The 25,250-nt window shown below is 45.5% G+C and overlaps 4 protein-coding genes across 8 annotated transcripts in view; 2 read left to right on the plus strand and 2 right to left on the minus strand.

Moving 5' to 3' along the window:
- Nucleotides 1-3: 3 nt before the first annotated feature.
- On the minus strand, nt 4-6,087 carry slc25a27 (solute carrier family 25 member 27). Its single transcript, XM_027019340.2, has 9 exons — nt 5,648-6,087; nt 5,335-5,526; nt 5,114-5,201; nt 1,911-2,033; nt 1,673-1,785; nt 1,384-1,468; nt 1,211-1,303; nt 689-791; nt 4-499 (listed from the first exon to the last, which is right to left on the minus strand). Exons 1-9 carry the CDS (start codon nt 5,742-5,744, stop codon nt 428-430), a joined length of 966 nt encoding a protein of 321 aa, XP_026875141.2. The 5' UTR covers nt 5,745-6,087; the 3' UTR covers nt 4-427.
- A 445-nt stretch (nt 6,088-6,532) lies between these two features.
- On the plus strand, nt 6,533-11,092 carry abracl (ABRA C-terminal like). The gene is made up of 3 exons (XM_027019342.2): nt 6,533-6,587; nt 9,532-9,600; nt 10,078-11,092. Exons 2-3 carry the CDS (start codon nt 9,540-9,542, stop codon nt 10,260-10,262), a joined length of 246 nt encoding a protein of 81 aa, XP_026875143.1. The 5' UTR covers nt 6,533-6,587; nt 9,532-9,539; the 3' UTR covers nt 10,263-11,092.
- A 375-nt stretch (nt 11,093-11,467) lies between these two features.
- heca (hdc homolog, cell cycle regulator) lies at nt 11,468-18,781 on the plus strand. Of its 5 annotated transcripts, none has more exons than XM_027019336.2 (5): nt 11,468-11,820; nt 13,021-14,127; nt 15,702-15,856; nt 17,626-17,692; nt 18,234-18,328. In XM_027019336.2, exons 1-5 carry the CDS (start codon nt 11,679-11,681, stop codon nt 18,305-18,307), a joined length of 1,545 nt encoding a protein of 514 aa, XP_026875137.1. In that variant the 5' UTR covers nt 11,468-11,678; the 3' UTR covers nt 18,308-18,328. The 5 variants fall into 5 exon arrangements, 4 of the variants coding, with proteins under 4 accessions (XP_026875137.1, XP_026875139.1, XP_026875138.1 ...); XR_004775811.1 differs by lacking the exon at nt 18,234-18,328 and adding an exon at nt 16,528-16,664 and having other exon boundaries at nt 11,469-11,820; nt 17,626-17,640; XM_027019337.2 differs by lacking the exon at nt 18,234-18,328 and adding an exon at nt 18,335-18,507 and having other exon boundaries at nt 11,470-11,820.
- A 3,957-nt stretch (nt 18,782-22,738) lies between these two features.
- txlnba (taxilin beta a) overlaps nt 22,739-25,250 on the minus strand; it is a 22,296-nt gene continuing 19,784 nt past the window's right edge. The window contains exons 8-10 of the mRNA XM_035524419.1: nt 24,849-24,941; nt 24,643-24,738; nt 22,739-24,558 (exon numbers count right to left, since the gene is read on the minus strand). Of these exons, the coding sequence (XP_035380312.1) occupies nt 23,002-24,558; nt 24,643-24,738; nt 24,849-24,941 (1,746 nt within the window). The 3' untranslated portion in view covers nt 22,739-23,001. The remainder of the gene's footprint in view (nt 24,559-24,642; nt 24,739-24,848; nt 24,942-25,250) is intronic.

Here is a 25,250-nt window from a genome sequence, read left to right on the forward strand (position 1 = left end):
GGGTCGCACTTCCTGCTCAGCAACGTTGCGCGCCTCCTAGCGACCAGTTTGGCTAAAACTTTGTTATTCGGCGCACTGCTTTTACGATGCAGGTCTTCTGTTACTGATAAAGTAGACCTGTGTACATTTGACAGCAAGATAAAGCAGGTTAAAGCCCTGAATGAAATGTTTTGTTTAATAACAGCAAATTATGTGACTCCCCCACTCAGCACACGTCACTTTCTCTTTAATCTTGTTTCAGAAATACCCGAGGGACAAAACCAGTGTTCGTGACCTGTTTCACGGAGATTAATGAAAATCAAAAAGGGGGTATTGAAAACTTGACAGGGTGGTGGAGGGATGAAGAATCAAACTCAGAATAACAGACAGGGAGTTAAAAGACTCTGTCCACAGCAGACAGCAGTTTATTCTCCTCTGATTCAGATGTTCAGAATGTGTCGATGCCCAATGCTCGTCTGATCTGTTCAAAACTCAGCCAGAAGGTCATAGACCAGGGAGCCTGCAATGGACAAATACAGATACACACAGAGATGCACAAACAAAGATACACACACCCACAGATACACAATCACAGATACACACACAGATACACCTGCATACACACAAACACAGATTCACAAACACAGATACAGCCGCACACACAAAGCCACACAACTTTGACAAAAGGAACTAATGTTCAAAACTGTACCATTCGTAACCACGTTGGTAGGAAGCCTTTGTAGAGTGATAAAAATCCCTCTATCTTGACAGTCTGTACAAGGCAGTCCACAGAAGACTTGTATAGGAGACCTCTACAGCAACAAAAAAACAAACAAACCAAGAAACAAAAATGAAGTCCCAATGAAATGTGGGAACTACCTGTGATGAACAGCTCTGATTCCTGTACAGTTCACTCAGTCTAAATATAAATACATTTAAATACATATAAATTAAATACATATAAATACACAGTCACTGATTTCAAAAACATACTGGGGTCCAGAGCTAAAACAGAAAATGTCTGTGTCCAATCAGTTACAGATGTCAATTTATACTCCCCTAATTCTTAAAGGATCACTATACCAACATTCCTATCAGTGAAGTAGTACTAATTAGCATTATGTAACTTAACCATGGCAACATATTCCCATAATGCTTTGGTGATGTATTGCTAGGAGCCTTAAGCTTTTAGTTGCAGTATTATTTTAAACAAACAAATTTTTGCCCTCACTTTCCATTTGAATCCCAGGGCTGGTTCATTATTCGCGTTTTAACCACGTCGGCTGGCGTTCCCATTGTAGCTGCGACCAACCCAGAACAAGTGCTGTAAAAATATGTTGGAAATGTCTGCTACACATCACATTCTCGTGGTGCCTTAAAAAAACTGCAGTGAGACAGATTCACCTGGCTAGTCCATGACAAAGACAATTATCCTGTAACGTAGCATTTCTCAACAGAAAATGCTTCACACTGTCGTAGGTTGTGAGGTCTAAGTTTCAAAAGGAAAGAATATATTCAGACAAACTTTACAGCATAGACTCAATCAGGCAGACTTTATAGTGTAGATACAATCAGACAGACGTTAGAGAGAATATAATCAGACAGCCTTTACAGAGTGCCCGACTGTTCAAATGGCTTTGGTTCGTTTGTTGAATTCATTTGAAGTGTGTGAAGTGTGTGCGCTCTGTGGTACCTCCCAGGTTGACCAGAGCAGCTCTCTGGACATTAGGAGCCCAGCCAGCCCAGAGAGCACGGAGACCTCCCTCTGAAGCGATCTTTATGAAAGCATGGTGAACCCCACGCACCCTGTTAATCCAAACCATCAGTGACTCAAACATGGTCAAGGACAGACATTCCTGATGAGGGATTGTGTGTATGCGTGTGTGTGCGTGTGTGTGTGTGAGAGAGAAAGAGAGACTGTGACTGCTCACCGTGGCGGCTGGCCCTCCAGTTTCCTTTTTCCTTCCATCTGCATCTGCACTTTAACCAGATCAGTAGGACTGGCCAAGAACTGCCCCAGTGCCCCAGACACCAGTCCACCAACTGCTGCCTTCCTGCAGACAGTAACAGCTATGACGCTCACAGTCGTCTGTGTTAGGTCACGTAAAGGCTATGACGCTCGCAGTGGTCTGTGTTAGGTCACGTAAAGGCTATGACGCTCGCAGTGGTCTGTGTTAGGTCACGTAAAGGCTATGACGCTCACAGTCGTCTGTGTTAGGTCACGTAAAGGCTATGACGCTCGCAGTGGTCTGTGTTAGGTCACGTAAAGGCTATGACGCTCGCAGTGGTCTGTGTTAGGTCACGTAAAGGCTATGACGCTCGCAGTCGTCTGTGTTAGGTCACGTAAAGGCTATGACGCTCGCAGTCGTCTGTGTTAGGTCACGTAAAGGCTATGACGCTCGCAGTGGTCTGTGTTAGGTCACGTAAAGGCTATGACGCTCGCAGTCGTCTGTGTTAGGTCACGTAAAGGCTATGACGCTCGCAGTCGTCTGTGTTAGGTCACGTAAAGGCTATGACGCTCGCAGTGGTCTGTGTTAGGTCACGTAAAGGCTATGACGCTCGCAGTCGTCTGTGTTAGGTCACGTAAAGGCTATGACGCTCGCAGTGGTCTGTGTTAGGTCACGTAAAGGCTATGACGCTCGCAGTGGTCTGTGTTAGGTCACGTAAAGGCTATGACGCTCGCAGTCGTCTGTGTTAGGTCACGTAAAGGCTATGACGCTCGCAGTCGTCTGTGTTAGGTCACGTAAAGGCTATGACGCTCGCAGTGGTCTGTGTTAGGTCACGTAAAGGCTATGACGCTCGCAGTCGTCTGTGTTAGGTCACGTAAAGGCTATGACGCTCGCAGTCGTCTGTGTTAGGTCACGTAAAGGCTATGACGCTCGCAGTGGTCTGTGTTAGGTCACGTAAAGGCTATGACGCTCACAGTCGTCTGTGTTAGGTCACGTAAAGGCTATGACGCTCGCAGTGGTCTGTGTTAGGTCACGTAAAGGCTATGACGCTCGCAGTCGTCTGTGTTAGGTCACGTAAAGGCTATGACGCTCGCAGTGGTCTGTGTTAGGTCACGTAAAGGCTATGACGCTCGCAGTTGTCTGTGTTAGGTCACGTAAAGGCTATGACGCTCGCAGTGGTCTGTGTTAGGTCACGTAAAGGCTATGACGCTCGCAGTCGTCTGTGTTAGGTCACGTAAAGGCTATGACGCTCGCAGTCGTCTGTGTTAGGTCACGTAAAGGCTATGACGCTCGCAGTCGTCTGTGTTAGGTCACGTAAAGGCTATGACGCTCGCAGTGGTCTGTGTTAGGTCACGTAAAGGCTATGACGCTCGCAGTCGTCTGTGTTAGGTCACGTAAAGGCTATGACGCTCGCAGTCGTCTGTGTTAGGTCTCGTAAAGGCTATGACGCTCGCAGTCGTCTGTGTTAGGTCACGTAAAGGCTATGACGCTCGCAGTCGTCTGTGTTAGGTCACGTAAAGGCTATGACGCTCGCAGTGGTCTGTGTTAGGTGTCGTAAAGGCTATGACGCTCGCAGTGGTCTGTGTTAGGTCACGTAAAGGCTATGACGCTCGCAGTGGTCTGTGTTAGGTCACGTAAAGGCTATGACGCTCGCAGTGGTCTGTGTTAGGTCACGTAAAGGCTATGACGCTCGCAGTGGTCTGTGTTAGGTCACGTAAAGGCTATGACGCTCGCAGTGGTCTGTGTTAGGTCACGTAAAGGCTATGACGCTCGCAGTGGTCTGTGTTAGGTCACGTAAAGGCTATGACGCTCGCAGTGGTCTGTGTTAGGTCACGTAAAGGCTAGGACGCTCGCAGTGGTCTGTGTTAGGTCACGTAAAGGCTAGGACGCTCGCAGTCGTCTGTGTTAGGTCTCGTAAAAGCTATGACGCTCGCAGTGGTCTGTGTTAGGTCACGTAAAGGCTATGACGCTCGCAGTCGTCTGTGTTAGGTCACGTAAAGGCTATGACGCTCGCAGTCGTCTGTGTTAGGTCACGTAAAGGCTATGACGCTCGCAGTCGTCTGTGTTAGGTCACGTAAAGGCTATGACGCTCGCAGTGGTCTGTGTTAGGTCACGTAAAGGCTATGACGCTCACAGTCGTCTGTGTTAGGTCACGTAAAGGCTATGACGCTCGCAGTGGTCTGTGTTAGGTCACGTAAAGGCTATGACGCTCGCAGTCGTCTGTGTTAGGTCACGTAAAGGCTATGACGCTCGCAGTGGTCTGTGTTAGGTCACGTAAAGGCTATGACGCTCGCAGTGGTCTGTGTTAGGTCACGTAAAGGCTATGACGCTCGCAGTGGTCTGTGTTAGGTCACGTAAAGGCTATGACGCTCGCAGTCGTCTGTGTTAGGTCACGTAAAGGCTATGACGCTCGCAGTCGTCTGTGTTAGGTCACGTAAAGGCTATGACGCTCGCAGTTGTCTGTGTTAGGTCACGTAAAGGCTATGACGCTCGCAGTGGTCTGTGTTAGGTCACGTAAAGGCTATGACGCTCGCAGTCGTCTGTGTTAGGTCACGTAAAGGCTATGACGCTCGCAGTCGTCTGTGTTAGGTCTCGTAAAGGCTATGACGCTCGCAGTCGTCTGTGTTAGGTCACGTAAAGGCTATGACGCTCGCAGTCGTCTGTGTTAGGTCACGTAAAGGCTATGACGCTCGCAGTGGTCTGTGTTAGGTGTCGTAAAGGCTATGACGCTCGCAGTGGTCTGTGTTAGGTCACGTAAAGGCTATGACGCTCGCAGTGGTCTGTGTTAGGTCACGTAAAGGCTATGATGCTCGCAGTGGTCTGTGTTAGGTCACGTAAAGGCTATGACGCTCGCAGTGGTCTGTGTTAGGTCACGTAAAGGCTATGACGCTCGCAGTGGTCTGTGTTAGGTCACGTAAAGGCTATGACGCTCGCAGTGGTCTGTGTTAGGTCACGTAAAGGCTATGACGCTCGCAGTGGTCTGTGTTAGGTCACGTAAAGGCTAGGACGCTCGCAGTGGTCTGTGTTAGGTCACGTAAAGGCTAGGACGCTCGCAGTCGTCTGTGTTAGGTCTCGTAAAAGCTATGACGCTCGCAGTCGTCTGTGTTAGGTCTCGTAAAGGCTATGACGCTCGCAGTCGTCTGTGGTAGGTCACGTAAAATGGGAACTCACACATCTGCTCTTACCAAACTGGAAAGCTGCCGCCATCTTTGGATCTTCCTAAAACAGATTCCCTGAGCTGTTCATAGAGCAGCATCCTGCCTCCTGAATACACTGAAACAAGACGTCAGAAACGGGTCTCAAGTCCTGTGCATTTGGTGAGCAGCTTCCTTATGTATATCTATAGCAGAGTTTAGCCAGTTGGATTCCCAAGACCAGAATGTCCAACTTGCAGCGAAAACTTTACCTATATGTCTGTAGATAGCTGGTGTTGCCCCTTGCCATAATTTCAGGGGCCCCTCTTCGCGGACTATCCCCACGGCCGTGCTGAGCATCCCCCTGTGTGCTGGCTGGGATGCTGCACGCCTCACGTGCTCCCTAACACCAGCTTCCCCTTGTATTTGAAGCCTCGTTTTCGTAAGATCGAGCGGGAATGTGACTAAAAACGGAGTTGACAAAGAGATACTGACATAAATAAGCACATTAGTCCAGACCTGTTTGGCTATGTTTAGGAATAGAGCGCTTCGTTTGCTACTGGTTTAACTGGTTAGCGGCTTTACCCAGTTCTGCAACAGTAGCGGCGCATGCAGACGCAGCGAGCTTTGCAAGCCGGGGCCACTGTGCAGGTTCTGGCGCAGACCGTCCCGGAGCCGCCATGTGTGGACTACGGACGTAGACAGTCCGTTAACGGGACGCCACACTACTATCACAACCTGAACGTTATAATTATACCCTTCCAGAGTTTACGGTGCCCGCACGAGTACAGCGACTTCCAACTATCACCGGAAGTGCACTCGACTGTAGTTTAAAGTCCATCTGCACGAGGTTGTTCTCCAGTGACCCTTCGGGATATACTGAACTACAATTCTCAGATGACAAAGCTGCTCCCTGATTGGACAGTTAATTTCATCACGACATGATCGGCGCATTTTTAAACGCCTGATGATATAAAAGTCCGGCTGCTCATGCGTGTTTCATGCGCTGTGGAAACTGCCCCTGCCCCACGACGCTATTTTCCCCTCAGGGCAGAACCTACAGCACGAGAAACCTTGATGTACACTGCCATCTGGTGGCCAAAGGCAAACAAACGCCTATTTTTATTTCACGTGTGGGAAAATTTAGTAGGCTATAGTTTCCTGATCGTTAAGAAAATGACACTAAAACAATTAAGATGATAACACGAATAACATTCCCATTTGTGCCATGTAACTGTATATTATACTATACTATATTACTATACTATACAATATTACTATACTATATTACCTTACTATACTATCTTACTATACTATCCTATATTACTACACTATACTATATTCCTTTACTATTCTATATTACTACACTATACTATATTCCTTTACTATTCTATATTACTACACTATAAAATATTACATCCCCATTAGCCCAATGACGTCAGACGCAGCTCCTTTTATGGCGTCGCTTCCTCGTCTCGCGCATCGAATGCTCCATTCGGCGCGAGGCGGAAACACCCTCATCAAGGTAAGTTCGGCCTCTAGCAACTTTTACGATATTTACAGTTTAATTGCGCATGATAATAATGAAGGCAGGTCAAATAATGTGGATATACATGTGGAGCAGCCTACAGAACTACGCCCGGCCTCAGTGTCTGGTTATAAGGAGAAAAACCCTGTTCGCTGATCGTAGAACAGTTTTCCTCTAAATATGTCTCAATACTTCCCCGTTTTGAGCAGCATGACTGTGCCTCATAAATGCACTGCATGTGTTTCAAATGCTCGACTGATTGTTGTTGCTTATTGAGAAACCTGGGGAACTTCCGCGTTCCCAGGTAGGCAGTAGCTCGCGGGGTGTAAGCGGCTGAATCTAGTCATCATTTGTCCGTTGGCACACCGGTCCGTGATTCCTCCGGACTGCAGGATCAGCAGTCCAATAAAAACACGTAAAGATTGACCCCGATAATTGCCTAAATCGTGTGAAAAGCGTTACATCGCCGCAGGTGTGTAGGCTGGGGCAGGCGTCCCCATCTCACCCACCCAAAAAGAAATGACCCTCACCACATTTAGACTGGTGGCTCCGAAGGACATTTTGCACACTGTAAACTATAAAACTCGGAGAAACCAAACTGTGTGCTGGTAAACATAAAAGCGAAAGGGTGCTAACTTAGCAGTGATCTTGAAGAAGCCCTCTCACCCCCCAAAACATTCCGGACCTGGAGGAGTGCCGTGGAACGCGCGCGCTTCTCCCTGCAGTCATACTACAACTCTGCGCTCTGACTCGTCTCAGCACAACTGTGCATCTCCACTGCATTGTCTTGCGGCCTGAGCTGCACAGGTCACGTTCTTTCATACGATACTGCATTGTACAGAAATACTGCATTTGCTGGGTACCTTATTACTGTGATCAATACTATAACAAACTGAAGCAGCAATTTTGGCTGTAATTGCAAAAAAAGAAAAGTTATATATCTGTAACACCGCTACAGTATTCTTTGCACTTTAGCAAACACATCATGTAGCCTCTAATTTCATCTTGGGGATCATTCAAGTGTTGTCTCTTAACTTGTTCTGTGAAAGAACATTTGTTGTATGACTATATAGAGGATACAACAGATGTGAGTTCACCCTTTTGCAATATCACGTAAATGTCAAATGAATCAAATCTGTATCACCTCTTAATGATGAAAGACTATAGTGAAATACAGACCCCAAAGCAGAAAATCAACACAACAAATGTGAACAAGTGAATATGCCTGTGATCACTGACACACCAGTTAGAAAACCTGTGATTTATTGAAACAACGGAGTACAGCTGTGTTTTCCAGTTAGCATAATTACATAAACATGGTTATTAAATGACCTTTGAACTGCAGAACCTTCTGAGTTTTGCAGGTGTGGGCTGTGTCTGCATGTCTGCGTCAGGGCTCCACAGGGATAAATCTGACTGAAACTTCACACAGTTAGAAAAGGACACAGGAAGATCTGTCGAAACACGGATACAGCAGCAATTACGTACAGAACAAGTCAGAGTACCACTAACACAAACTAGAGGCTGTCCTCATTAAATGATGCCATGCACAATGCGCAACAGGCACAGTTTAACTCTGAAACACAGAGGGCTGAATGACGGCTCAGACGAGGTGAAGGACGTCGCTATGGGTAACATCCAAGAAAAAAGCTTGCTTGCTTATCAGCGCAAAACTGTGAGATTACACTTTGCTTGAAACATGAACATGAACATGGAAGCCTGATGACTATTGGGAGCACATTCTGTGGTCAGATGAGACCAAGATAAATGTGTTGAGCTTAGATGGGGTCCAGCATGTTTGGTGTTTGGTTTGGTGTTTGGTTGCTGTCATCACAAATAAAGATGGGTTTTTTTCAACATTTTGTATATCCAAGATTTTAATCTCAATAATAAAAGGTGTATGGACGTTTGTTGTACTGAGTTCCTATTGTGACTATTTTTAATACAGTAAATCTAAACTGTGGTCTAATTTTGATTCATTTCACATTTAAGTGATCTTGCAGAGGGGTGAACTTACTTCTGTGGCACACTATGTATGTATGAGAATATGTGTGCGTATGCACGTGAGTATTGTTTCAGTGAATGAAGCCTTTTATTCCAGAACTTTGTGACTGGCTTTTATAACCAGAAACCTGACAATCTGGTTAAACCTTTACAATCCACCCACTGCGGCTCAGTCTGGGTCAGCGCTGGTCTGACCCGACCCGCATAGTTACATGTGGAGCTGGTCTGGATCAGCGCTGGGGTTTGGACTGTTGTCTGGGCTGGAGTGCACGAGCCAGCTTAATTTCACTATAATTATAAGGACGGTCTTCCCATTCTATTATAATCATCTTGGGCACTGTGCGTCTCCCATCCGCTGCTTTAGCCATGTTTGGTCAAGTAGGATATTGACATCATCTGAACGGTTGGTGTCATTGTTTTGTCCAAGAACAAGATCTTTGTAGGAAGCCACAGTGAAGCTCCTCAACTTTAACAAATGAAGTTCACATTTTAGCCTTGCACCCAAGAACATGCCCAAGTGTGTCCTCAAACTACAGTTTTGATATTACAATATATAAAATATTTTGTAGTTTCATTGTGATGATTGTAATGTATGATGAAAGAGATTTTGGGGGGAAAAAGCAGGAAATTCCTTTCTTCTGCTGTTTTAAATTTACCTGACACTTTTATCCAAAGTGACACAGTTATGACAACGCAACTTGAGCATTTGAAGATTAAGGCTTTTGCTCAGGGACCCAACAGTGGCGGGGCTTGACCCAGCAACCTTCTGATTACTAGTCCAGTACCTTCACTGATCTACCACTGCTTTTAAACTGGTGTTCCTTCACCGATTCCTCCAGCTTCTTTAGGCTGTGAACCACTACTCTAAATTGTGCGGACAGAAGCAGTTCTGTGATGATTTGGATAAACGTGCCTAAACTCTTTGGATCTTTTTCAGTGGAGAAGATGAATGTGGATCATGAAATAACCCTCCTCGTAGATGAAATACAGCGACTAGGCAGCAAAAGTAAGATCACCTTTAATCATCTTTAATATAAGATCATTTTAAATCATATTTAATATATTTAATATAAATTCATCTTTGATTTAAGATGATCTTTAATAATTTCTGCACATTTAAGTGGAGGTGACTCACAACTGTTTTATTAATTAGTATTAACTGTCAATAGGAAGCGTTTTTAGCTCATAGTATCTGCTGGATATCCAGGCTGTAGCCCCAGTTTCCCTCTACAGTCAAATGGACTGTAGGTTTGCAGGTTCTGTCACTCTGCTGTTTAGACCTTTAAGAGCTTGTCAGCAAATTGAGACGTGAAGAATTCGATCTGACTTTAAATATATTCAAAGATTATGTGCAGAATATTATACTATGTATTTTTAAGAAGTGCACAAAAACAGGCATAACTGTGTATCTGCTGACCGTGTATCAATTATGATGACGACATGGTGAATGTGATTTGATGTCGACACTGTTGCTCTGTTACAGATGCTGACGGGAGGACCAGTGTCAAATTCGGAGTTCTTTTTAATGATGACAAGTGTGCCAACCTGTTCGAGGCTCTCGTCGGGACACTTAAGGCGGCTAAGCGGAAGAAGGTGATCACCTTTGATGGGGAACTCTTACTGCAGGGGGTCCACGACAACGTTGATGTTATATTACTGCAAGAATAAACTTGACAAGTTCATTTGAGAACAGACAAAGCATCTTTTCAAAGTGCTAAAGAATTCATGCAACTTTTTGATGACTAATAAACGTTAATGTGGTTTTTTCTATGCTACACCGGAACATTTTTATAAAGCTTGTTTTGTTAAGAGTTAAAGTTTTGAACAGTTTCTATTGACTAATACCCAACATCCAAATCTCCATTTATTGTTGATTGTTGCCAAAATCATGTTTTCACCTCTTGTGAATAATAATTAAAAAAAATATATAATTTTGGATATTTGGCTGCAGTTCCAGACATACACTGTGTTTGACGCATATCCATCTTGTACTGTATCAACTTGTGAGCAAAGGCAGTATTGTATATTTTTTTTACATCACTATAAATTCAGTATAAATTCTACTGTTAATTTTTCAATTAGCCAATGCTCTTCCAGTGCAATACTTATTGTGGTTGTTCACATGTACTTGTACCAAATGATTGATTGTTTTGTAGCCTGTCGGACTTGATGAATTTTACCAAGTATTTTCTGTTTAATTAATCTGGACATAAATGTAAAATTGGAAATGTGATAAATGAGCTTTTCCATTGTGGGAATTTGAGTAAATCCAGGACAAATTTTTGTCTTATGAGGGATTTATATCACAGGTTTCTGTAAGGAAGTTGGGAATATCCTTTCCCAGAACGGACAAGTGAATTTTTAATCATGTCTCATTTTGGCTGATGGTTTGACAGATTTTAAATTGGACCACGTGTTGGCCGCACTGTTGATCTTGTGTTTGTCTCAGGAAACTAAAAAAGGTGTAACAGTAGATAATAAAATTTGAAATACATAAACTTGAGAAGTATGCTGGACTCTTCACTTTACTGTTATGAGAGGTGTTTAGTGGAGTCGTCCACTGACGTTGATTCAGACTGTGCGGTTTCCTTCGTGTCAGCATGTGTTTATAATCCAGAAAGGCAAATCCAGCGCTGCTGGGAGTTCCTCTCGAACACGAACGTGCTGCGCAGGGTTGTCGCGCACCATGTCTACGTTTACCTCGGCGCGTGTTCCTCTCCGGTAAACTCCTGCTCCTGCAGCTCGGGACAGTCCGACCGGGACTCCGTCGCTCGTGCTATTAATAACCCGGAGCTGTGTGGGACGCAGGTGGAGGCGGAGACGCGTTACGTCACGGAGACGCCCGGCCCCTCGCGCTCCAGAGCAGGAATCAAAACAAGACCCGGACACGCCTTCTTCATGGTGGACCTCCGCTGTCAGGACGGCACGGATCTGCATGATGATCGCGCGCTAATATCTGCAGTGCCGCGTGCTGGGATTCGGCGAGAGCGTTGCATTTGTCCAGCACGAGCGACATGGTAGACGCGGACATGTTTGGTGACCGTCGTTGATGGGCGACATTGCTTAAGTATCACGAGGACCACTATGCCTAACCAGAAAAGCAACAAGGGGAAGAGAAATAAGCGCGCGAATAGTAGTGGAGACGAGCAAGAGAATGGAGCCTCCGCTGGCGCGAGCGGAGCAACCCAGGGCGCCGCGGCGGCCCCGCAGCGCGAGAGCAGAGGGGGTAAGATCGCCCGTGCGGTGTGAAAACATGTGGGGGCTCCATGTACTGGCGCGTGGGAGGAGGGAGGGCCGAGAAGCGCGCGGGGGAGCGCGCACTCGCGCCATATGTTGCACGAGCCGAGCGAAATTGTCGTCGCGCTTCTTTGTCGCGCGCGTAGATTTGCCAGTGTTTCCGCACTTGCAGGAACTTGTTGTGCGCGGGTGTCAGCACGTCTCATGCGTTAAAGGAGCAGTGTGACGCCATACCCAGATATGAGCGCGCGCTGCTTGTCGTCTAACGCGCGCCTTCTTCGGCAAGGTTGCGAAGGCCTTGTTCAAGGGTACCTGCTCCTGACGGAGACGTGCAGAGTCAGAGCTTAGAAATAATGATGTCATGTTATATCATATCATATCATATCATATCATATCATATCAGATATGTGTGCTTATTGTATTAATAGACGCCCTGTAGCACACAGTCAGCATTATGGTTATGAGATTTTGATAATAGCACATCTTAGTAGAGTCTTTCAGCTGAATTATGTGATGTGGTAGCAGTTATCTATCTTTCATAGCATGAAACACACGAATTTGGGTCATTATGCTTCATTCATTCTCACACACACACACACACACACACACACACACACACACACACACACACACACACACACACACACACACACCCATAAACTGCTCCACAATCTCTCTTGCTCTCTCTCTCTCTCTCTCTCTCTCTCTCTCTCTCTCTCTCTCTCTCTCTCTCTCTCTCTCTCTTTATATAAATAATAAATCTGTGTATTTCAGCTACCAATTTTCCACAAATAAAGCTTCATGATTCATACAGTTAACTGCTATTGAACTGCACTTCTTGAGTTGTCTATTGAGGGATACGCACTTAAGGATCGTCCAAGGTCGGACACGGCCGTCTGCTTTAGGACTCACAGATGGATTTACTTGATTCATTTAGTTCATCAGAACTCTGTGCATCATGCAGTAGCCCTGTAGTGAAATGCCATGTGCTGTCATTCATTCATTCATTCATTCATTCATTCAAAAACATTAATCAGTTCATTCAGATGAATTGACTTAAAGCCCATTCTGTCCCGTACCTCCACGGTCTTCGACTGAAACAGTCCGACGACGACGACGATGATGATGATGTGATGAAGTAGGGGTTACTGCAGCTCGGGGAAACCCTGCCTGTGTGTGTTTTTTGTAGAGGCTCCCTGTGCCACGCCGCTCGTATGCGGTTTTGGCCGCGCCGTTGACCTGGATAAGGACGACTACCAGCGTGTGCAATGCAACAGTGACCACTGTCCCTACGGCAACTGGATGCACCTGCAGTGCTTCTACGAGTGGGAGAGCAGCATCCTGGCCCAGTTCAACTGCATCGGCCGCGCACGCAGCTGGAACGAGAAGCAGTGCAGGCAAAACATGTGGACGAAGAAAGGTTACGACCTCGCATTCCGCTTCTGCTCCTGCCGCTGTGGCCAGGGCCACCTGAAGAAGGACACGGATTGGTACCAGGTCAAACGCATGCAGGATGAGCGCAAGAAGAAGGCGGTCCCAGAGAAGGGCGGCGGGAAGGTGGGTGTGGCAACAACAGGGGGCGTGGCCAGTGCGGGGGGCGAGGCCGTGGAGGAAGCCAAGAAGGGGAAGTTGCCCAGCAGATCTGCTCACCGCGGTTCTAGCCAAGAGTTGTCACGGCGACAGTCCATGGATCGGCAGAACTCTCAGGAGCGGAGCCACCCTGGCCCCAGTGTCGGGGGAGGGGGGATGGCTGGGGCCATGTTGGGTGTCCGCTCTCCCTGCGACTCGCCCGGCCAGTCTCCGCCCTCGGGCTTCTCTTTCTTTGGCCCACAGGTGGTGGGTGGTCCACGCAGTTCACGGCACCTGGGCGACTTCCTGAAGAGTGCCGTCCACACGGAGGGTGGGCGGAGACACCCGCTGGCGGTGGGCCAGGCCGGGCGCATGGGCGTTCACCCGGACCTCGGCCCGTCTTGCCTGTCCCGGCTCAGTCCGGCTGACGGCCCCGTGCAGTTCCTGCGCAGGCTGGACCTCTCCGAGCTGCTGGCGCACATTCCGCGGCACAAGCTAAACGCTTACCATGTGCGCATGGAGGATGACGCGCAGGCCGGCCAGGGCGAGGACCTGAGGAAGTTCATCCTGGCGGCACTGAGTGCCAGCCACCGCAACGTGGTGCACTGCGCCCTGTGTCGCCGCACGCTGCCCATCTTTGAGCAGTTCCCACTGGTGGACGGGACACTCTTCCTTAGCCCTTCACGCCACGACGAGATCGATTACGACGTGCCGTGCCACTTACAAGGTGAGAGTGAAATAAACGCTTTAGTAGTTAAATGTTGATATGTCAACAAATACGAATATGTATTCAATTACAAGTATATTCATATTCTCACAAATATGAACGTGTCTAATTAAAAACAAACATAGCTTTAAAATAGACATACACACTTCACTTAAAATGCTTCTTACATGGTTTATAAACTATAAATTAGAAACCTAATAATCTGGGCACAGATCAGAGGCCTTAGCGATGAGGCCTGCAGTGCTGTTCCTTATTCTAAGAGAAATCTTTTATCTTAATATATTTAATTTTGTTTTTACATATTCATTTTTTGCAATATATCTTATCTTAATTTATTCAGTAAGATAAAAATATATCATTCTAATTTTACTCTGTAAAACACTTTTTTAAACTGGCTTTTTCAAGTTCAAAGATGATGATGATGATGATGATGATTATTATTATTATTGCTTTTGCAGTTGAGTTGTTACTGTTCTCGCAATTGTGGTGGTTTTGTTACTGTTACTGAGGTAGCGGTTATTGTGGTTTTGTTACTGTTACTGAGGTAGCGGGTATTGTGGTTTTGTTACTGCTACTGAGGTAGCGGTTATTGTGGTTTGTTACTGTTACTGAGGTAGCGGTTATTGGGTTTTTTTACTGTTATTGTGGTTACTGTTATGTTATACACAGATGACAGCTTGATAAACCAGATGGCAAAGCAGAAAGTGGGCGGCAGTTAAAGCTGAAACTTTGCATTATGAGAAAAGGTTTGTCAGTCACCTGAATATTCAGTACATCAGTAAGGCATAAACTGCGGTAAATGAGAGACATAAATCATATTGGCTGTTTATTGCAAAACTTAAATTAAAACATCACATCATAAGGCTTTGGTGGCACTGTCAACTTGGCTGTTGCTGCATGATTTCCAGAATGTTTGCCTATAGATCATAATGACCCCAGGGCCTTATTTTGACTGCATAATGTGTTCGTACTGTAGTAAGGACAACCAGACAGCAAAGAGCACAGTACAGTACAGTAACGTGGTGGTGTAACATGGTTAACATGTGTTAACGTGGTGGTGTAAGGTGGTTAACATGCAGTAACATGGTGTAACGTGGTTAATGTGCATTAACCTGGTGTAACATGGTTAATGTGCAGTAACGTGGTGGTGTAACATGGCTCACGTGCAGTATCGTGCTAGTGTAACGTGGTTAATGTGCATTAACCTGGTGTAACATGGTTAATGTGCAGTAACGTGGTGGTGTAACATGGCTCACGTGCAGTATTGTGCTAGTGTAACGTGGTTCACGTGCAGTAAAGTTGTGGTGTAATGTGGTTCACGTGCGTTAACGTGGTGGTGTAAAGTGGTTCACGTGGTGGTGTAACGTGGTTCGCGTGCAGTAATGTGGTGGTGTAACACGGCTCACGTGCAGAAAGGTGGTGGTGTAACGTGGTTCACGTGCGTTAACGTGGTGGTGTAAAGTGGTTCACGTGGTGGTGTAACGTTGTTCGCGTGCAGTAGTGTGGTGGTGTAACACGGCTCACGTGCAGTAAGGTGGTGGTGTAACGCGGTTACTCCGGTCTTACCCCTGCAGGGCGACTGATGCACCTGTATGCCGTCTGTGTCGACTGCCTGGAGGGTGTGCACAAAATCGTGTGTATAAAGTGCAGATCGCGTTGGGATGGGAGCTGGCACCAGCTGGGCACCGTCTACACCTATGACATCCTGGCTGCTTCACCCTGTTGCCAGGTAGGAGACTTTAAATCTCAATTATAAAGGCAGTATTTTCACATTTTTCTGTAGCATGCCCAATCAGAAGGGTTTTTTCATGCGACAGCCTATACAATCCCTCTTTAAATGTTTATATGAAGTTTAGGCATTAATGTGCTGATTCAACAACAGAAAATATTCAGTACTGAGTTCAGTGACCAGTAGAATTCCAGTATTGCCTTTAATTAAATTCAAATAAACCAGAAACTCATCATACTCTAACCCTAACCCTCACCTGAGAATCTCAGAAATAGTCAAAGATTGGCCCATTATTTTGAATTTTGATAGCATCTTTGTTACATTGGTGGTCAGGTTTCTGCTGATGTAAATAAATGACTGTTGGCATACTGTTGCCCAGTGTGGAGATCTCTCCTGACGGTCTGATTTACATCACACTGTAAGCTCTCAGACTTAACACTTAACCAGCTAGAGCTGCACAGCTGAGAGGAAGTGAAACTACATATTCAGCTATTTGGTTAAATTCCTGTATTTAGTTGTGAATGTACCATTTTAATTAGCCTATTTCTAGAGTGCCTAACAGCGAGAAGCTCCACTCACCGTCCGAGAGACTCCTGCACTGAGCGCTTCTTTAAAGCTGTTTCCGACGGCTTGTTTGTCAGCTGCCCTGCACAGGAGTCTTTGCTGATAAGTCTGTGCAGATTCTGCAAAGGCTGGACCTCTTTGAGCTCTGACCTGTGGGAGGCTGGGCATCGTGGGAATGGACCAGGGACAGCAGGACATGATCCTGGCAGGACAGTGAAGGCAGACCAGTGCTCCTGGGGTTTCTGTATGTGTTCCTACCTCAGCTGGACCAGGAGCCAGAGTTGTGGAAATGTGCACACTAGTTGTGAATGGCATCACGATGGACTGTAGTCTGTCACTGAACTTCTACAGGGTGTTTCTACTGAAGTGGTTGGGGAGTATGTAGGAGAAATGATATGTGAGTGGCTTGGAGAATCTGCCTAAAGAAGAAACAAACGTGTGTTTGTAATGTTAAACGTGACTTGAACCCAGTATGATCAGATGTGTTTAGAACAAAGAACCATGAAAGCACTCATAGTCCCCACTCAGTGATTTGGGATTTTAGCTGAGCTGAAAAGTTTAACCAGTTATTTTAGCCACTGGTACCTGGTCTGGGTCTTGTGGTCTTGGCCATGTTCAGAAGTAAACTGTAAAATTCAAATCATTCCATAATCCCATTACACATTTTATTTATTTCAAATATATCCTGTGGCACCAAATGTAAATTCACATTGCAAATGATCTGTAATATGTAAAAAAAGACAGACCTATTCTGTACTTTACTTTTAAACTTTATTTCATGCAGAATTATATGCAGAATTGTAGAATTATATTAGGAAGCATCATTTTAGATTTCTGAGTAGTTATATAGGGATGTGTCAGTAGTATGTAGGGATGTGTCAGTACTGTGTAGGGATGTTTCAGTACTTGCTGACCCATTAAAATTTTAAACTCACAGAGAACATTCAGTCCAGAATCACAAGGGGTTGCTCTCCATTCTCTGTTCTTTTACACACCACCTCCACCTCTGAATTTCTGAAAGGATTAATGACATTTTTACAGTCATATTTTACTTGGACGAGATTGTGTGGAATCCTTCCTCGTAAATATTTTAAGGAGCATTCCATTCAGATTCATAATTTAGTTTAACATTTATTAATTTTTCCTTTTCATGAGAAAAAGCCCTACTGAGGATGCAGAGAGTTAGCTGTTATGATTTGGTACAGGAAATGGAATCAGAAGGTAGTGAGGAGGACATCTGCAGCTTTGGTGAGATGACGGTTGTAATACTAAGTGAGTACACGGAGAAACAAAATCCTAGACTTGTGATTGGCTGCCTCTTGGTGTATGTTTTGATCAGGATTAGTCTAGATTGTCTAGTCTGGGTGTCTGGTTGTGTGTTTGGTGATTGTTGGGTGTCTGGTTGTGTGTTTAGTGATTGTTGGGTTCAGGCTGGGTGTCTGGTTGTGTGTTTGGTGATTAAGTTCATTTCCTTCCATTGTATTCATATTAATGAATCAGGAGAGAAAATGAAAGACTCTCATCTATCTTATTAATCTCATCAAATATTTCATTATGGATTTGGAGTAGAGTTCCTTAAACATCTGCATATACCAACGCAATTGAAATTCTAGGGTTAGAAACTAAAATTATTTACTATAGTAAAGATTTTTTAAATTCTGCAGATAAGTGTGAAATGTTTAGTTTTGTGTTATATTTAGAACATTTAGGGTGAGAAATGTCACTTTATGCTTCTCCTTTTTCTTCTTCATATTAATTTGTGTGCTGTCAGTATTTGCTATTTGATTATTGATGTTTCTTGAATGGGTTTCAGTTGTATCGGCAGTATTCAGCCTGTCCTACTACAGCAACTCTGTGCAGGGAGGTTCAGATCAGGACTCCAGCTGAACGTTCTGATGTCTGTGTGTCTCCCAGGCCAGGCTGAGCTGCAAGCACTGTGGGAAGGCTGTGGTGGACGTCCGTGTGGGCATGCAGTATTTCTCTGAGTACAGCAACGTGCAGCAGTGCCCACACTGCGGCAATCTGGACTATCACTTTGTCAAGCCATTCTCCTCATTCAAAGTACTAGAAGCTTATTGACAAATGTGGTTCCTGCATGCTAGTTTCCTCTCTTTCTTTTTCCTGTTCATAGGGTATCTTCTACATTAAATCATTTTTTGGCAGGTTTTTAGTTAAAAAGGAAAGCGAGTGAGAAGGCATGAGGGAAAGTTCCACCTTATGTTCATAAAGATTTTCATTTGGCATTTAAAATCACAAAAGCAACAGAAATCCTGTGACAAGTGAATGTATCTGTATGCCAAATCTGCTCTTTTGTACAAAAATAACAAAAAACAATAAAATCCATGAAATTGTACGTCTGCATCTTTCCTCCTGTCGTTAGTCCCTGTGAAGGAGACCCCTCATCTTTGCTGTCTTTACCGTGGCACCTCTTGGTCTCTTGATCCATATCTACCCATTTGATGTATTATCAATTAATACATGAATGGTAAGATGAATGAATTCCACCTCGCCCTGGGACACCCAGATAATTATTGCTTTGCATATCAAATGGCTTCTCTCAGTAAGGCTGCTAACGAACAGAGATGATGGCTGTTTTGATTTGGCTAATGAGACTTGGTGCCATTTAGTCCACCTTTACTCAGTCAGTCTTTGAAGACAGAAAGTCAGTAGAGTGTGAGATGAATGATGTTTCTGGCTACATGTACAAACAGAAACTTTCACCCAGATGATGGCACATATTGTCACTAAGTTAGTATTTTATTATTTACATTGTTTTGAGAGCATACACTAGTATAATAGGCATTTGGCCACTACTGTGCTGTTAGTCCACTAGTTAAAGTGATAATGTTGCAGTAATTGTTAACTTCCTGACTACCAAACCAAACCTGATGCTCAAGCTCAGGAAGCAGCTATTATCAGTTCATATTGCAGCAAAACAAACAAACAAAACAAAACAAAAACCAAGACGGGAACATTTGTTGAACAAATTCTGCCCCAATTCAAAGTGTGTTGCAATACAAACTAACAGGCTACAAGGGCTCCATCTGGTGGACAAGAAGACAAAATATCGCTAATGTTTGACGATGCTCCCTCAGCCAAATTACATAACGGCATCCTAACCGTACACGTAACGGTGCACATGAACACCATGATGTGGCATGCTCAGGTTGATGGGGCAGTCTTCTAGTTGCCACTTAATTCACACATAGCGATTGTTTTGTCAGCAGTATGACTCCAGGTTACATAAAGGTTTTCTCTTTGTCCTTATTGGAGAGTCTCAGCCAATAGCCTGCTAGCTGCCAGGAGGAACCAATATCCTGACAACCTAAAGCCCTCCAGTTCCCTTGATCTCCTCATTAGAGGGGCTGTTGGGTTCCCCCGCATAAGCAAACACACACACAGCTCAGAGCGTCAGTGGTTGTGGTAAACACACAGCTCAGAGCGTCAGTGGTTGTGGTAAACACACAGCTCAGAGCGTCAGTGGTTGTGGTAAACACACACAGCTCAGAGCGTCAGTGGTTGTGGTAAACACATACAGCTCAGAGCGTCAGTGGTTGTGGTAAACACACAGCTCAGAGCGTCAGTGGTTGTGGTAAACACACACAGCTCAGAGCGTCAGTGGTTGTGGTAAACACACACAGCTCAGAGCGTCAGTGGTTGTGGTAAACACACAGCTCAGAGCGTCAGTGGTTGTAAACACACAGCTCAGAGCGTCAGTGGTTGTGGTAAACACACAGCTCAGAGCGTCAGTGGTTGTGGTAAACACAGCTCAGAGCATCAGTGGTTGTGGTAAACACACACAGCTCAGAGCGTCAGTGGTTGTGGTAAACACACACAGCTCAGAGCGTCAGTGGTTGTGGTAAACACACAGCTCAGAGCGTCAGTGGTTGTGGTAAACACACAGCTCAGAGCGTCAGTGGTTGTGGTAAACACACACAGCTCAGAGCGTCAGTGGTTGTTGTAAACACACACAGCTCAGAGCGTCAGTGGTTGTGGTAAACACAGCTCAGAGCGTCAGTGGTTGTAAACACACAGCTCAGAGCGTCAGTGGTTGTGGTAAACACACAGCTCAGAGCGTCAGTGGTTGTGGTAAACACACACAGCTCAGAGCGTCAGTGGTTGTGGTAAACACACAGCTCAGAGCGTCAGTGGTTGTGGTAAACACACAGCTCAGAGCGTCAGTGGTTGTGGTAAACACACAGCTCAGAGCGTCAGTGGTTGTGGTAAACACACACAGCTCAGAGCGTCAGTGGTTGTGGTAAACACACAACTCAGAGCGTCAGTGGTTGTGGTAAACACACAGCTCAGAGCGTCAGTGGTTGTGGTAAACACACACAGCTCAGAGCGTCAGTGGTTGTGGTAAACACACAGCTCAGAGCGTCAGTGGTTGTGGTAAACACACAGGTCAGAGCGTCAGTGGTTGTGGTAAACACACAGCTCAGAGCGTCAGTGGTTGTGGTAAACACACACAGCTCAGAGCGTCAGTGGTTGTGGTAAACACACAACTCAGAGCATCAGTGGTTGTGGTAAACACACAGCTCAGAGCGTCAGTGGTTGTGGTAAACACACAGCTCAGAGCGTCAGTGGTTGTGGTAAACACACAGCTCAGAGCGTCAGTGGTTGTGGTAAACACACAGCTCAGAGCGTCAGTGGTTGTGGTAAACACACACAGCTCAGAGCGTCAGTGGTTGTTGTAAACACACAACTCAGAGCGTCAGTGGTTGTGGTAAACACACAGCTCAGAGCGTCAGTGGTTGTGGTAAACACACAGCTCAGAGCGTCAGTGGTTGTGGTAAACACACAGCTCAGAGCGTCAGTGGTTGTGGTAAACACACAGCTCAGAGCGTCAGTGGTTGTGGTAAACACACAACTCAGAGCGTCAGTGGTTGTGGTAAACACACACAGCTCAGAACGTCAGTGGTTGTGGTAAACACACAGCTCAGAGCGTCAGTGGTTGTGGTAAACACACAGCTCAGAGCATTAGTAGTTTTCTCCTTTGCAAGGATTCGGCCATTTCTCTCACAGGAAGCTGTTCTGGGTAATTGTACAGTCTCTTCTAATCTCAAAGCTTGACTACTGCAACTCTCTACTTGCTGGTCTTCCTCTAAGAGCCATCAGACTCGTCAGACTTGTCCAGAATGCAGCAGCACGACTGGTCTTCAATCTTCTGACGTTTACACGTCGCCACTGCTGCGCTGCCTTCATTGGCTCCCTGTAGCTGCATGCATCAGATTTAAAACCTTGATGCTCGCCTACAAATCCAAAAATGGACCCGCCACTCCATACATGAGGTCAATGGTCAAAGCTGATCCGTACCTCAAGTACTTCAAACCTCAAGTACGGCTCGGCTTGAAACACCACGCATCGAGTCTCATGGAAGATGAGCATGGAGACTATTCTCTGTCCTGCTCCCAGATGGTGGAATGAACTTCTGCTTGCTGTCCAGACAGCAGAGTCCCTTGCAGTCTTCAAATGCAGACTGAAGACCCGCCTATTGGTGGAATATTTAAATGACCACCGATCCTGCTCCTATGTTGACAAATTGAAACTCTACTACTTATTGTTTATTGCACTGATTGTTGTCTGTTATAGAGCTTATATGTATTTTGCACTTCTAGGCATCAGCAGTCATCCCTGTATTCTACAGTATTCTAGTTCATTGGTATCTTGGACTCTGACCTGCTGTATTGTACTAGGATGTATCTATGAGGAAATGACAAAGCACTTTTGTAAGTCACTCTGGATAAGAGCGTCTGCTAAATGCTGTAAATGTGGGTTTGGTAAACACACACAGCTCAGAGCATTAGTGGTCATGGTTCAGGTATTCACACCCATGTAGCACATGCTGAACACTAACAGCAGACAGACTGCTTGTCTTTTTTAGGTTGTTGCCATGGAAACTGTTGTGTGGTGAAGAATCGCAGGGTACAGTAAAGATAGAGATTGCTTTGTGAGGTGGTGGCTGGTTTGGAAATGGCTAGCTTTAATGCCCAGTCTGATGCCTTTGAAAAGGGTCAGTTCCTGGGGAGTAGGGAAGCTTTTGTCTTTGGTTTGTGGCATGAAATTAATACTGTATGCTAAATAGTTTTTGAACTGCACTTGGGTAGGCAGCCAGGCTCCACTGTGCTTAAAGATAAGATTTTATTGATCCCTGTAGGGAACTTTATTTTCAAAAAATCATTTCATTATCCATTTACAACTTGGAATAAAAATGCATACACCATATTGTAGAAACACCTGATCTTCCTTGTTCTGTTCCACGCACTGTGTCAAGTGTTGTGTGTTTTGCATGTAACAGATCAGCTTGAAAATATACACTTTTGAGGGTTACCAACAAAAAAGAATATGTATTTATTAGTAGAGAAAAATATTACAAGATAGAAAAGTTTGATTTTCACACAGAATATAAGGCTTACCGGGAGGCATTTCTTAAATGTAAAGGAACAAGTAGGTTCCTCCTATCTTCATTCTAAATCTTACACGGCACTGCACTCATTCACGTACACCACTACACACAAACTCAGAGCAGAGAATGTTCTGAATGCAACAGTGTCTGCACACTCTATGATTTGTCTATTTACTCAACTTTTCTTTCCACTTTTCACTGCACCCTTCTTCTTAGAGGGGCCTGGTTTTTTGGGCTGGGGTTTACTGGCCTTTGGCTTGGGTTCTTGGGAATTGGAAGTTTGTGGTTTTGCTGGCTTGGACTGGCGCTCTGCGAGTGTGGCTGCCTCTGCTGCACTAGCTCCTGCTGCCTCTGCTGCACTAGCTCCTGCTGCCTCTGCTGCACTAGCTCCTGCTGCCTCTGCTGCACTAGCTCCTGCTGCCTCTGCTGCACTAGCTCCTGCTGCCTCTGCTGCACTAGCTCCTGCTGCCTCTGCTGCACTAGCTCCTGCTGCCTCAGATGCACTAGCTCCTGCTGCCTCTGATGCACTAGCTCCTGCTGCCTCAGATGCACTAGCTCCTGCTGCCTCTGCTGCACTAGCTCCTGCTGCCTCTGCTGCACTAGCTCCTGCTGCCTCTGCTGCACTAGCTCCTGCTGCCTCAGATGCACTAGCTCCTGCTGCCTCTGATGCACTAGCTCCTGCTGCCTCTGATGCACTAGCTCCTGCTTCGACAGGCTTTTCTTCAGACGCCGGTGAAGTTCCTGGGTCAGCACCAGGAGACTTTACTTTGTAAGGTTCTGCTGGGCTGATTGTGAGCATGGCTGCCTCTGATGCACTAGCTCCTGCTTCGACAGGCTTTTCTTCAGACGTCGGTGAAATTCCTGGGTCAGCACCAGGAGACTTTACTTTGTGGGGTTCTGCTGGGCTGATTTCTGCTTTGATAACTTCTTCTGTGGTGGGCACTGCTGAGTGTAAAGCTTCTGTCTGGACTTCGGACTCTTGCACCATGTGGGGCTCTTCTGTGGTGACCTCTGCACTGGGGGACTCTGTCTGAGCTTGTTCTGCTTTCACCTTTTTGGGTCTTTCCTCTTTTTTTTGAGTATGCTCTGGCATGTTGGATCTTTGTTCGCATGTGTCTTGCTTGACTGGCTCAACTTTTTCTTTGGTTGCTTCTTCTTTGGGAGACTCTGGTTTTGTGATCTTTTCACAGGAGTCTTGTTTAATGTGCTTTTGCTTGGCCTCTGATTGGATTGCCTCAGTTTTGATTGGCTCTGAGATTGTGGGCAGTGGTTCACATGCCTTTTCACTGACAACCTGGTGATTTCCATCCTCCAAACAGGAGGGTTCCTCTCCGGTGGATTCTAGCTTGCCCTCTGGTGGATTGCTTCCTATGGTGTCCACAGGTGTTGCCTCGAACGATCCCTGATTTTCTAATTCCTCCACCTTGTCAGTGCTGGAGGCCATCAGGGAGGCAGCGAACTTCTGCAGACGCTCCTGCTCCTTCCAGAGTTTCTCCATCTCGGTGGTGAGTGCAGGGTTGGCTGTCACTTCTGCCTCTGCTGGCTGGCTGGGCTCAGGGAGCTTTTCTTCGAGTTGGTCCTTCACAGGCACACACGCCGCGAGCCCCTGCAAACGGATCTCTTTGATCTTGCTATACAGGACTTTTCTCTCCTCCTGAAGAGCCCGGCACAATGTCTCCAGCTTTCCGATCTTCATGGTGAAGAGCTCCAGCTCTTTGCTCTTTTCAGATCTCTGCAGAAAGATATGGAGGAATGCAAAGTCATTTGGTTTATTTTGCTGATAAAAGAGTGAAATTCCAAAGTATGCACAGGTTACCTCCTCAATCATGTCAGTGAGGGTTTTGTTGCAGTTTTCGAACCGTATCTTCCATGTATTTGACTCCACCTCTAGTTTTTTCATCTTCTTGTTCATCTGTAGAGGAAGAATTGAGGAGTGAATATTGCATTGCTAATAAGGTGTTTATGAGGAACTGTAAGGGCTATTCCACTAGTTGTAGTATTTAGGGTAAGAAAGTTACACACCCTATCCATCTCTTGTTTGAAAGTAGCATAGACGTCATTGCTTTTGGCCAGTGTAGCCTGGAACTCATCAAACTTTTCAGAGTACAGAACAAGCTGGGAAGGAGAAAAAACATGTCACATACTGTTGGAGTTTCTAAGCTCACATATCTTAAGACATGGGATTTACCAAAAAGACCAAAAATAATGTGAACTGCATTTAAATGAGTCTGAATAATTAAAATCTTCTCTTAAGGAGCAGGACAGTTTAGGAAGGGGAGAAAAGACCCAAACAGACCTCACTGTTTGGGTCTGATTCAGGGAGTCTGTGCTCCATATTTACACAACATGTGCATGTCTGAGCTTCAAGAACAAATGTCTTATCTGATTAGTGGAAATACTACTATGCTATTATTATTATTATTA

The sequence above is a fragment of the Electrophorus electricus genome, chromosome 3, assembly GCF_013358815.1.
Source record: "Electrophorus electricus isolate fEleEle1 chromosome 3, fEleEle1.pri, whole genome shotgun sequence".
Taxonomy (NCBI): domain Eukaryota; kingdom Metazoa; phylum Chordata; class Actinopteri; order Gymnotiformes; family Gymnotidae; genus Electrophorus; species Electrophorus electricus.